The sequence below is a fragment of the Myotis daubentonii genome, chromosome 3 (genome assembly GCF_963259705.1).
Source record: "Myotis daubentonii chromosome 3, mMyoDau2.1, whole genome shotgun sequence".
Classification (NCBI taxonomy): Eukaryota; Metazoa; Chordata; class Mammalia; order Chiroptera; family Vespertilionidae; genus Myotis; species Myotis daubentonii.
The window spans coordinates 80,819,577-80,833,549 of NC_081842.1; the positions used below are offsets into that span (position 1 = coordinate 80,819,577).

At 38.3% G+C, this 13,973-nt stretch overlaps 1 protein-coding gene across 3 annotated transcripts in view; it reads left to right on the top strand.

The window, feature by feature from the left end:
* Positions 1–12,244, top strand: part of TBC1D23 (TBC1 domain family member 23) — a 71,833-nt gene extending 59,589 nt beyond the window's left edge. For all 3 annotated transcript variants that reach the window (XM_059687968.1, XM_059687970.1, XM_059687971.1), the window contains 4 exons: positions 3,565–3,653; positions 6,888–7,023; positions 9,569–9,763; positions 10,579–12,244. In XM_059687968.1, coding sequence (XP_059543951.1) covers positions 3,565–3,653; positions 6,888–7,023; positions 9,569–9,763; positions 10,579–10,660 — 502 coding nt within the window. In that variant the 3' untranslated portion in view covers positions 10,661–12,244. The remainder of the gene's footprint in view (positions 1–3,564; positions 3,654–6,887; positions 7,024–9,568; positions 9,764–10,578) is intronic.
* The last annotated feature ends 1,729 nt before the right edge of the window (positions 12,245–13,973 follow it).

Here is a 13,973-nt window from a genome sequence, read left to right on the forward strand (position 1 = left end):
TGGAGATCATTTACTTCTGTGTCCTGCCGTAATGGTAGAGAAAATTATAGTACCTGGGGAAAAAGCACAATTCATGGTTCAAAATTTTGGATAATTCATGTTCATTATGTCATCTGTAATAATAAAAGCGTAATATGCAAATTGACAGAACAGTGGAACGACTGTCCAGACAACCTTCTGGATGAAGCCGGGACTGCAAAGGCCTACTCTTGCACAAATTTCATGCATAGGGCCTCTAGTTTTATGATATTTTAGATTTTTCTTAATAAAGTGTATGTATTTAGGTTCATGAGTTAACATATAAATTGGTTCCAAAGAACCACAGTTCTGGAGTCCTGCCTTTGGTTTTCATTGAAAGAAATTGTCATGATGGACATATTAATGTATTACCCATCTCTTCTCTGCCTCATTGAGATGGGCTGTTTGTCATTAGATCCCATAAATTTGAAAGGATCTTCAATTAGGATGAACAAAAGAATTTTACTTAATACTTGTATATGGCTTAACAGTTTTTATACTCATAGAATGTTTCTGCAATTTAAATTAGAATATCAATTATAGCAATACCTATGAACATTTTAAAAGAAAATCTTGTCATACTTTGACTGTAAGTTAAGCTTTAGAATAATGGACTTGACTTTTTCTCAGGTCATTTCAATATTCCCAGTGACTAGAAATATAATTTTAAAAACAATAGTTTACTCTCAACTGATTGATAAGGGCTTTTATTTGCTATGACTGTTCATATAGAGAACCCATTACAAGGGCTTCTATTATAATTTTATATAAGACTATTTTAAAGGAAATTGCATCTTTTAAAATTATAATGTTTGTGAATTACCACCATTCTATTTTCTCTTATACAACCATTGAATTAATCTGATTTTATTTAACTCCCAAGTTTTCTCCCAGATTCTTAATTTAAAAAAAAATTAAATTATCTTCTCTGGTCCAGAGGCAGATATACCAATTTTGAAAGTAAAATTCTGTGAAATGTTGGAATGAAATGTTAGCTCCTTCTGAGCTTAGCAAATTAAGTAAAAACCGTCTCAAACTATTTTGTAGATGCTTCTGTTATTATTTTTACTAAGAAAGAATAGATATGCTGCTTTAAAAAAGAAGTCCATCCATTGAATTTTATTAATTTTTAGCCAGTCTTTTAAGAACCATCTCAGTAATCTTTAGCAATCTTCTTATAAAAACTCCATTGTAGTTTTTTTTCTATTTCTCTCTTCAGATACTTGGTTTCTGATTCAAGCATTCACTATAAACATTACCTTTATTACTTTCTATGTTGTAGTAAGCAGTTTATGCTTTAATATCAGGAGAGAAGCAATAATTTAATTCTCATATAATTTTATAATCTAGACTAGAGGCCCAGTGCACAGGATTCGTGCACTGGTGGGGGGTGTGGCCTGTGGGGATTGGCCTGCTCATCCTGGTCAGCAGAGCGACTGTGGACCCGCCCCCTGAGTGGCTGCTCCTGCTGCAAGAGCAGCTGCTCATCCAAGTCAGCCCAAGCAGTGCTCCCTCTGTGGGAGCACACTGACCACCAGGGGGCACCTCCTGCGTTGAGCGTCTGCCCTCTGGTGGTCAGTGCACATCATAGCGACTGTCTACTGGTCATTCTGATCATTCCACTGTTTGGTTGCTGGGCTTTTTTTTTTTTAATATATTTTATTGATTTTTTACAGAGAGGAAGGGAGAGAGATAGAGAGTTAGAAACATCGATGAGAGAGAAACATTGATCAGCTGCCTCCCACACATCTCCCACTGGGGATGTGCCCGCAACCCAGGTACATGCCCTTGACCGGAATCGAACCCGGGACCCTTCAGTCTACAGGCCGACGCTCCACCCACTGAGCCAAACCGGTTCCGGCTTGCTGGGCTTTTATTAGATAGGATGGCACTAAAGTATTCTTAGATAAAGCTATATTATCTTTATCTTTGCCTTTTGTAAGAAAGCTGAATCTGAGTTTCATAGGTTTTTGAATTTTTATCTAATGAGAATAGTTTGATAATTTACAGGATAATTTTACATTAGATTTATTTTAACATAAGCTCAAATTATTTTATGATTTTAATTTAACCAAAGTGTAAGCTATGTAGTGATTAACCTAACTTATAATTCCCAAAGAATGTCTGGTTAGACACTCAACTCAAATTGATTTTCTGTTGAGGAATGTTGTTTTGAAGAAGTAAAAATTTAAGCCTTTCAACAAAATTAGGTTGTGATAAGATTTTTATTGATGAAATGTATTAGAAAAGTATTTAAAATACATGTTTGATATCCATCTTGTGGAAAAATTGAATTCTAAGGCTAAGTAATGATAGGGTAACTTGATTTTTTCCCCACTTTGGACTCTCTTCATACTTTATCCTACAAATAATAAAATGTTTATTCCCCAAAGTATTTTGTTAAAATTATCTGCAAAGTAATGAGGTAAAGTTTTTATGTTAAAAAAGAGGTAATACTTCCTGCAGAACTAACCAATTTTGAGTTTACATGTTGTTTAGGCTTCTTTCACTTGAATAAGAAAGGCAGATTCATATCATGGCTTATGTTTATGTATTAGAAGTAGAATCTTAGTGTCTAGTAAAATTAACGTAACAATAATAAAAAATGGGAGGAAAAACCTTAAGACACTTGCACACCCCTATGAAACTTTTAAGCACTCTTAGAATTTGAATGTTTGGTTCCATAATCTATATTGTCTAACCAACATGTATGTTGCACTTGCTATATACCAGGCATTGTTCTGAGAGCTTTAAAAAACATTAACTGGCTTGTCCAGCCAACATGGCTCAGTGGTTGAGTGTCAACCTATGAACCAGGAGGATACGGTTTGATTGCTGGTCAGGGCACATTTCTGGGTTGCGGGCTCAATCCCCAGTGTGGGGTGTACAGAAGGCAGCTGATCAATAATTCTCATCATTTATGTTTCTATCTCTCTCCCTCTCTGAAATCATTGTGTAATTACACACATACAATATTAAACGGTTTAATTCTTATAACCATGAAGGGTAGATGTTATTTTACAGATGAGAAAGCAGAATCACAGAGAGGTTTAGTAACTTCTCTAAGGCCACACAGATCTAAGCATTGTTTTCTTATCTTCACCCAAGGACATGCTTAGAGAGAGGGAAGGGGAGAGGAGAAATATCGATGTGAGAGAGAACATCAATTAGTTTCCTTATGTAAGTGCCACAACCCAGGTATGTGTTCTGATTGGGAATTGAGCCGGCAAACTTTCGGTGCATAAGACAATGCTCAGCCAACTGAGCCACTCTGGCTGGGCTAAGCCTTGGTTTATAATGAATATTAAAATTGCTTCAAATTTAATATTTACAGATTTGAAAACATTCAGCCACCAAGTCCTTATGCCACTTTTGCTAACATTTCCTTATCTTGTTTCAATTTCCTTAACATAGCTATCCTAAAACTGGGTTGTACGTGGGCAAAGAACATTTACATTTGTTTGAGTAGTCAAATGATACTTGGTTAAAATCTTTAATAACTTATGTGATGTTCCCCCTCCCCCCCCTAAAATTCTTTGAATATAGGCATGTGAGCAGCAGTGACAGAGTGGGCAAGCCTTACCGTGGTGTGAAACCTGTGTTCAGCATTGGGGATGAAGAAGAATACGACACAGGTGTAGTACTACACTTACTTACAGACTTCTTTCCTCAGGCACCAGGAGTGATTATAAAGATTATTTTGGGAGTAGCAAACAACTGCTTTTAAAAAAAAAAAAAAAAAAAAAAAAGACACAGTGCCCAGCCGGTGCGGTACAGTGGTTCAATTCGCAGTCAGGGCACATGCCCAGGTTGCGGGCTCTGTTCCCTGTTTGGCAGCCAATCAGTGATTGTCTCTCATCATGGATGTTTCTCTCTCTCCCTCTCCTTTCCATTCTGAAATCAATAAAAATATATTAAAAAAGAAAAAAGACACAGTGAGATTCTGTAGAGGAAATTAAAGACTGTTTTTTTTTTTTTTATTAAGAGTTTGTCTGAGCTCTAGCTGGTTTGGCTCAGTGGATAGAGCGTCGGCCTGCGGACTCAAGGGTCCCAGGTTCGATTCCGGTCAAGGGCATGTACCTGGGTTGTGGGCACATCCCCAGTAGGGGGGCGTGCAAGAGGCAGCTAAATCGATGTTTCTCTCTCATCGATGTTTCTAACTCACTATCCCTCTCCCTTCCTCTCTGTAAAAAAATCAATAAAATATATTTAAAAAAAAAAAAAAAAGAGTTCGTCTGAAACATCTGAGGTTCTGCCTATTAGAAATCCAAGGCAAAATGTTGCATAGCCAGTTGATTATAGGAGCCTTTAATTGAGGAGACAAGTCTAAGTTGGTGATAATTTCAGAATCATCAGTGTACAAATAGTATTTAAATCCATGGGATTGAATTTAAAAACCCTGATCCATCCACCCAGGAGATTGAGAGCTGTGGGACCAAAGTTCAGGGAATTCCAAAACAGACATCTGAAGAACCTTTTGAAACTAGAGGCAGTATTTTAAAGGGCCACAGGATGGGGATATTGTGTCAGGGAAATTTGTCATCCTCTATGTGGTTGGTTGTCTTTCTTTATATTTTAAAAAAGAATTTATTACTTTGGTTCATAATCCCACTGCCAGATTATCCTGGTTAAGTAATCATAATATTAATATGTATATTAAGTTAGAAAAAATAAAACAGTACATAAATGTACAAAATATGAAAAAACTCCCATATCTCACCTTGCCTTTTCCAGTTAGTAATACATGTTGCATATTTTCTATCTCAGCCCGTATACCTCCTCAATTATTTTTCTATCATGTGAACCTGCCGTAATTTGTTTATTTCATCTTTTTCCATTGACATTTTAATTTTTATTTCTGTTTCAAATGACAACGGATTTTTTTTTAATATATTTTATTGACTTTTTACAGAGAGGAAGGGAGAGGGATAGAGAGTTGTAGTAACATCGATGAGAGAGAAACACCGATCAGCCCTCCTGCACACCCCCTACTGGGTATGTGCCCGCAACCAAGGTACATGCCCTTGACCGGAATCGAACCTGGGTCCCTTCAGTCTGCAGGCCAAGGCTCTATCCACTGAGCCAAACTGGTTAGGGCAACAACGGATGCTTTTAAACATATATGAACATGAACTTTTGCAAGTACATCCAGATGGTAAATTCTTGGCAGTAAGATTGCTAGGTTACAGGGAATCACATTTGACATTTTAATCCATGTTACAAAATCACCTTCCAGAAAACTTGCATTGCAGTAAATGTAATTTTCTACCTCCTATTTCTAATTTGTTTCTTTTGCTCCTTTTCCCCCACCCTCTCTGTTGCCATCATCCTGTTATGTATCTTTCCCTGAATATCTCAACTCCTTCCATTAACAAATGAATGAATAAATTATGGTGTGTTTACATAATTCATACATACACATATTGACACTATGGAAAACTGCACAGTAATGAAAATGAGAAAACTAGAGCTGTGTGTGTCAACATGGATACATTTTATAATGTTGGGAACGGGGTAGTCATTACAAATGAATACAATTGAATAGTCTACTTATATAAATTTTACTTAAAATACAAAATACTACTCTATATTATTTAGGGATATTTATATAGTTAAAGATTAACTATATGCAAATATAGTTAAAGTATGGAACTGGTAACACTAAACTTGATAGCCACTATTTCTTAGGAAGGAAGAGGAGTGTGATTGGGGAAGAGGAATGTAGATATATGAGATTTCCTTTTTTATTGTATCTTTACTAGAGGCCTTGTGCATGGATTCATGCACCGGTGGGTCCTTTGGCCTGGCTTGCACCCTCTCGCAACCCGAGACCCCTCGGGGGATGTCAGACTGCCAGTTTCGGCCTGATCCCCGCAGGCCAGGCCAAGGGACCCCACAGGTGCATAAATCTGCACAGGACCTCTAGCATGCATATAAGATCTTTGGTTAACCTCTTCACGCCCTCTCCCCTCCCCACTTCCTTCTGAGATTCATCAGCCTATTTCATGTTTCCATGCCTGTGCGTTGAGCGTCTGCCCCCTGGTGGTCAGTGCATGTCATAGCTACTGGTGGAATGGTCAATTAGGCTTTTATAGATATAGATATTTTGAAATATTTATTAAAAAGCGAAGGGAAGAACATTTATAATTTTTAATCCCAGGGACCATAATTTCTTTTTCTTAAATGAGAAGAACAAAATAATTAGGATGTTTTCTATTTCTCTCATGAAAATAATATAGATTTTTACTTATCTATCCCAGGTTGGATTTGTTGTTGTTTTCCTTAAAATCTGGAACCAGCAAGAGAAAAAGAACTCTGCTCTATTTGCCCTCAAAATAGGTGTTCATTGTTGGAAAATTCAGCCATCTCTCTACAGACTAGTCAGATTTCATAGTTATGCTATCTAAATAAAAATGCTTAAATTTCTTAGATAGTTTAATCTCAGTATTTTCACCTGACTTTTTCTTATCATATAGAGCAATTTTTCATAACATTATTTTTGTATTAGTATTTGTGGCATAAAGAAATATAGTAGCAGCATTAGAATTAAGTCCTAGCTGGTTTGGCATGGTGGATAGAGCATCGGCCTGCGGACTGAACGGTCCTGGGTTCGATTCTGACCAAGGGCACATGCCCAGGTTGTGGGCTCAATCCCTAGTAGGGGGCATGCAGGATGCAGCCGATCAATGATCCTCTTTCATCATTGATGTTTCTATCTCTCCCTCTTTTTCTCTGAAATAAATAAAAATAAAAGAATTGACTAGTGTGTTTTTTTCAAAGTACTAATGAAATTGTTTTTCAAGCTGTTAAGAAATGTATCATTTTTGAAATTGGTAATGCCCACTTTTAATACTTTAAATTTTTTATAGATGAAATTGACAGTTCTTCCATGTCAGATGATGATAGAAAAGAGGTTGTAAACATTCAGACTTGGATAAACAAGCCAGACATCAAGCATCATTTTCCTTGTAAAGAAGTGAAAGAAAATGGACACATGTTTCCTAGGTACTTGTAAAAAATGTCTTCTTCAGAAGTACAATTGAATTTAGAGAAGTTAATAATATAAAACCAAACTACAAAAGAAATTTTATTTATCCAAATACAATAGGATATAATTTCCCTCTGTTAATATGTGTCTCGAGTTTTAGAAAGATTTTTAATGTAATTTTTTATTTTGAAAAATTTAAACAAGAAATGTTAAAGAAACAGTACATTGAATACCTTTATAAACCTCTCTTAGATTCACCAGCTTCTAACTTCTTTTCACACTATCCCATCTCTATTTGAGTGTGTATATACATACACATATACACATGAATTTCCCTTTTATCAAGCCATTCAGAAGCAGCTTAGATATAACACTTAACCCTAAACACTTCAGCATAAATCTCCCAAGAAAATCTCATAACTCAAATAGTATTATTACCTTTTAAAATTGTAAAAATTAACATGATTCAACATTCAGTCCATATACTTAAATTTTTCAGAGTGCCCCCAAAGTATCTTTTATAGTCTTTGTTTGTACTTCCTGATCCAGGATCCAGTCTGGGTTCACACACTGTATTTGCCTGTTATATCTATTTAGTCTCACCCAAAGTTCTACACCCCACACCTGTTTCTTCATGATTAATGAATCCTGTGAGTCTAGGTCTATTGTTCAGCTGAATATCCCACATTCTAGACTTTTCTGGTATTTTTCTTATTGGATTACCTAAAAGTGTATGAGTATTATCACTGTATTAAAGCTGATACACAGGGTGGGTGGTGTTAATAATTCTGTGCACATTTTGTCTTTAGGGTACAGTTATAGAATATTATAAAATATGTAAGGCAGCCCAACTATTGCTTAGTGGTCTTTGCTATTAGGCATATGCTATGATATGTTGAATGAGAATACTTTGTGAATATAGACAATACTGTTAAAAGTGTGGAGGGTAGTATATTTTATATACCATATAGAATAGATTCTACAAATCTGTTATTTTAAATCTATTACTTTAATTGTATTGTACTTTTTATAAAATACTAGAGGCCCGGTGCACGAATTCATGCATGGGTGGGGTCCCTTGGCCTGGCCAGCCATCGGGACTGTCTTGCCCAGTCCTGATTAGGGCAGTCGGGGCCAGCCGGCCGGGGGGAGGGACTGCAGAAGGTTGGCCGGCCATGGGAGGTTGGCTGTGGGAGCACACTGACCATCAGGGAGCAGCTCCTGCATTGAGCATCTGCCCTCTCGTGGTCAGTGCGTGTCATAGCAACCAGTTGTTAGGTCATTCAGTCACTTAGGCTTTTATATATATAGACTAGAGGCCTGGTGCACGAAATTCGTGCACTGGGGGGGGGGGCCCTTAGCCCGGCCTGCACCCAGTTCGGGACCCCTCGCTCCTTACTGCCTGCCTGCTTGCTGCTCCTTGCTCGACTCACTGCTCCTTAGCACTGCCACGGAGGTGGGAGAGGGTCCCACCACCGCTGCTGCTCTCACCAGCCATGAGCTAGGCTTCTGGCTGAGCGCACTGACTACCAGGGGGCAGCTCCAACATTGAGCGTCTGCCCCCTGATGGTCAGTGTGCATTATAGTGACTGATCATTCTGGTCATTCCGCTGTAACGGTTATTTAGGCTTTTATTATATAGATTATACCTTTGTTCTTAGTGATAGGTTTATCTGTTAATAAAACATAAGGGAAAACTAAAAGCTTTTATTAGGTAGCTTATCTATAATAAAAACATAATATGCTAATTAGACCGGACAGCCGAACAACCTTCTGGATGACCTTACGGCTAAAGCCGGAGCTGTGAGGGCCAAGGCAAGCTGCCATGGCTGAAAGGGTGAGGCAAGCTGCCGCAGCTGCAAGGGCCAAGCTCCTTGCACAAACTTTGTGCATCGGGCCTCTAGTCCTATATAATAAAAGCCTAATATGCTAAGTGTCTGGTCGTCCATTCAACCAATCAAAGCATTATATACTAATGGTATGCTAAGGCTGCTCAACCGCTCGATATGTCGTTCATTGACCATCAGGGGGCAGACAGTCAACCAGTCGCTATGATGTGCACTGACCACCAGGAAGCAGACAGTCAACTGGTCAACCAGTCCCTATGATGTGCACTGACCACCAGGGGGCAGATGCTCTGACTCGGTTAGCAAGGTTAGCTTGCTGCTGGGGTCTGGCTGGTCGGGACCAAGCGAGACAGGCCAGATACGCCCTGGAGCCCTCCCACAGTCCATCCCCAGCTGGCCAACCTCCCACGTCCCTCCCCGAACCCAGTCATGCACCTTGGCCTGGCCTGCACCCTCTCACAGTCCGGGACCCCTCAAGATATGTAGGAGAGCCAGTTTCAGCTCAATCCTATAGGCCAGGCCAAGGGACCCCACAGGTGCACGAATTTGTGCACTGGGCCTCTAGTTTGTTTATAATGAACCTTTGTATTTTTAACTCAAAAGTAATTTCATCTGGAATTGAACATTTTTTGTAATTGGGGCTATTGAAGTAATAGCTATTTTAAATGACATTTTAAAAACATTCTTTTTCTTTTTTAATGCTTTTTCTCTCAAGTCATCTGTTGGTTACTGCAACACATATGTACTGTTTAAGGGAGATTCTTTCACGGAAAGGATTGGCTTATATACAGTCTCGACAAGCACTAAATTCTGTGGTTAAAATTACATCCAAAAAGAAACACCCTGACCTAATTACCTTCAAGTATGGAAACAGCAGTGCTTCAGGAATAGAAATCTTGGCAATTGAAAGGTAAGATTTTCTTGGGATGATATTGTCTAAATTATTGAATTAGTTCATTATTAAACATGGTTTGTTTCTCTGTTTAGGGGAAGAGGTGGTGGAATAGGATACTTGAATCACTTTCATTAATGTTCTTTGCTGTCTTTTTCTTCCAAATTCTTAGTCATCTGTGTTTTAGCCGTCAGCACATCATTTTAGTAAATACCGTAACTAATTAAACTTTCTGACAGAAGGGTCTTTAAGAATAACCTGTACCAGTGTTGCACTAAAAGCTGGTTTGCAATCAAATAAGTTTTTTCAGAATATAAGTCAATGCTTTTATTTTCTTTCATCAAATTCTTATTTTTTTTAAATGTCAGTGAACTAAGCAGTGTACTGAATGGTGTAGTTAATTTGCAATCTAGTATAAGCTCCTCCTTGTCTCATTATGAACCAGTGACAAAGAGTTCATGGACTAGCACAGGGCCATATACCACACTGATCTTGATGCTAAACCATATTTAATCTTATAAATAACAATGTGAAGCCGAGAGGGATTAAATGACTTTCACATCTTCACATCTACCTTCTAACTCCTGATCTGCAGTTCATTCCACCTTGCTGTACACTATGAAAAATCACCTTGCTTTTGCATTTAGATTTTCTTTCAAATATGCTTATGAGTATATGTTGAGTATATGTTAATATATAAGTTCTGGGGAGTACGTAGAGGACATTTCTGCTGGCTTTGTGAGTCAAGAGAAAACTTCTCACTGGAGGTGACATCTAAGCAGAGTTCTGAAGAAAAAGTGCCGTATTAATATGTATATATTTTCCCCCCACAGGTATTTGATTCCAAATGCAGGAGATGCTACCAAAGCCATAAAACAACAGATCATGAAAGTGTTGGATGCTTTGGAAAGTTAATATAAAAGAACAGTATTTCAAAAGAAATTAAGGCAACCAAGAGAAACATGGACATTTTCCTGACTGAATACTAACTGGAGACCTTTCATTTGCTCATGGGGATATTTGAATAGCAGTCTTAAAAGTTTAAATTATTATAATTAATCTCTGGACAGTTAATTTTTAAATTTTTTTCTTTTGCATTTTTGGCTTTGTAAAATGATTCATTATAAAAGTCAGTTATTAAGTGACTTTGAAGTAACTAACCCTGTGCCCTTATGAACTAAGGGAGCAGAATGCAGTTCTGTTTTGAAGAGCTGTTTTAAGGGAACATGCATCACTTTTAGATTTAAAAACAACCATACACATATATATATATTTGCAATGTCTTCACTGAAAACTAGAGATAGAATTAGTTGAAGAGAGCCTGTTAATTGCTACATTTGGTTTTACCCACTGAGCAATATCAGTAACTAAAAATATTATATAGCTTAATAATTAGCTTGCCATTTCTGATCTTAAAAAGAGTGTTATCTTTTTAATGAAATGGATAAAGATTCCAGCCAACTCAGAAATTCAGTCCAGGTAATGAAATGTTGAAACATCAATTTCCAAACATCTTTGCACCATTAGCTAATAATTTGAACACGAGTGCTTCAGATACTAAACATCATCCTAACGGTTTAAATGGAGCAGTTAAAAGCAATATATATAAGTAGGTAGGCATGTTAAGATTACAGGTAACATTTTGAGGACAGAATTGTATCTGTAAAAATGTCATTGGTCTTTATTACACATGCAATATTTGATTTAGGGTATTTAAGACAGGTGTTGAGCACACACTGATTTATCCTCAGTGAGATTATGGTCTATGACCACAAATATCCACTTAAATAAAAGCCAAATAATCAGAGAGCCGTATAAACTACAGTTGTTTTAATCATCACTTTCTGAAATTTCTTTGATTTTTGTCTTGTCTTATTAAAATTCCAGTGGTTTGAAACTATTTTTATTCTCTTAATATGACAAAACTGTAAAGTGATCTACTTTATTTCGCAGCTTCCTCAACTTAATTTATTGAGAGGTTCATACTAGACATGTTAGGTAAGAGAAATCCAAGAACACATTTGTGGACGTGGAATGACTTCTTGTAAAATCTGTTTGGGAAGTAGCAAATCCTTATAATCTTCATGTTTTAAAGTGTAATGGATTATCTCTAAGGGGTTGATAGGAGAGATATTTAGACATATCCAGTTTGCAGGTAGTAATTTTAATTTACTTCATGGAAATCAAGTGAATAAAAGGCAGCATAGGTCATGGTATTTTGATATTTTATTCTAATATTTAAATAAAAAGTTTACTTGAGTGGTTGAAGACATTTGCATGAAGTTGCTCCTGGTGCAATAATTAATATTTATAACTCTCTCCACAACTGTTATGTTGCATTTTTTTCTTTTCTTGGCACCCCCTTTAGAAATGTCCTGAAGTCTCATCCCCCCCACCCCATTTCAGTTATAGAACTTTTTACGTAATATTAATGTAAAGATGTTTGTGTTAATGTTTATAAATTACAATTGTAAATAAACCAATACAGTTTATGCAAAACTTTGTTCTTAATGACAGTCTCTTTTTCTTCCCTCCCCCATTTGTAAATCTTTATAGGTACCAAAAAAATTAGAAAATCAAGGGCTATTCTTTCAGTGGAATTTAAATGTTCAGATTTCAGGTTTGAAAGTACAGTAAACCCTCAATTTTGCGGAACTCAATTTAACGGACTTTGGATTTTATTTATTTACTAGAGGCCCAGTGCATGGATTCATGCACCGGTGAGGTCCCTCAGCCTGACCTGTGCCCTCTCCCAATCCGGGACCCCTCGGGGGATGTCGGACTGCCAGTTTCTGCCCGATCCCTGAAGTGGCAGGCGGCTGGGGAGGACCCCAAGCCCTGGCTGGGTGCCATGCCACTCCTGCTCATCTCGGCCCCACTGCGCCTGCTGCTGCTACCTGCTCAGCGCTGCCGCGGAGGCAGGAGATGCTCACACCGCTGCAGCTGCACTTGCTAGCCTGAGCCCGGCATCTGGTGCCCGTCAGCTGAACAGCTCTCCCACTGTTGGAGCATACTGACCACCAGGGAGCATCTTCTGCATTGAGCATCTGCCCCCTGGTGGTCAGTGCACATCATAGTGACCAGTTGTTTGGTCGCTTAAGCTTTTATATATAGATTTTTTTTGTTAACCCTCATCTAAGGATATTTTTCCTTTGATTTTTAGGGGGCGTGAAACAACAGAAACATTGATGTGAAAGAAACACATCGATTGGTTGCCTTCTACATGCGCCCTGATCAGGGGAGGAGCCTGCAACCAAGGTACTTGCCCTTGACGGGAATGAAACCTGGTACCCTTTGGTCTGCAGGTCAGTGTTCTATCCACTGAGCCAAACTGGCTAGGGCTGGACTTCAGATTTTAATGGACAAAATTTCTGGTACATATGTCATCCGAAAATTAACTCCCTGTTAATTTTAATACATTTTTAACCAAGATTTACTTTAAATTAACAGCTTATTTTTTTTCATTATTCGCTGTTATTTTTTAAAAAATTTAGCGAATAGGCCATATGTTGGAAAAAACATTGTAGTAATTTCTCCAACATAAATAAATATTGCATATCTACAACTATAGTCTACATATTTAAATCCGAGAGTCACTGTTCATAAACAATGCTCAGGGAGTGTTAGCACGTGATCACCCCTCAAGGAGCCTTAATTGGTTCTGTTGTCTGTGGTGTGACTCCATAGCAGTTCTAACACGCCCCCGCAGTGTGCATTTGTTTACTCTCGGTGGCTGGTGAATGCACTCATTTACTAGGCCTAATCAGTATAAATTTAAAATTACAGTAATACATATAGAAAACTTACCTGCGAGTTTAAACTTTTCATACATACATAATTACACAAACATGTCTACATAAGTAAAAACAGGTAGACTAATATTTCAATTTTTTAGCATACACATTTGGAAAACCTACTTTACTAGAGATCCAGTGCATGAATTCATGCATGGGTGGGGTCCAGCTGGCCCAGCCCCAATCGGGGTGGATCAGGGCTGGGCCTGTTGGGAGGAGACAATGGCGGGAGGTTGGCCAGCTAGCCCACCCCGATCAGGGCCAGGCCGACTTGGAGGCGGGGTCGTGGGCAATTGGCCAATGGGCTCCCTCCCCCTGATTGGGGTTGGGAGGCCAATTGAGGGTGGGGCCAGCTATGGGGAGGGGCTGTGGACAGTGGGCCATCCGGCCCCACCCCCAAATGGGGTGGGGGTTGCCGATCAGGGGCCAGAGGC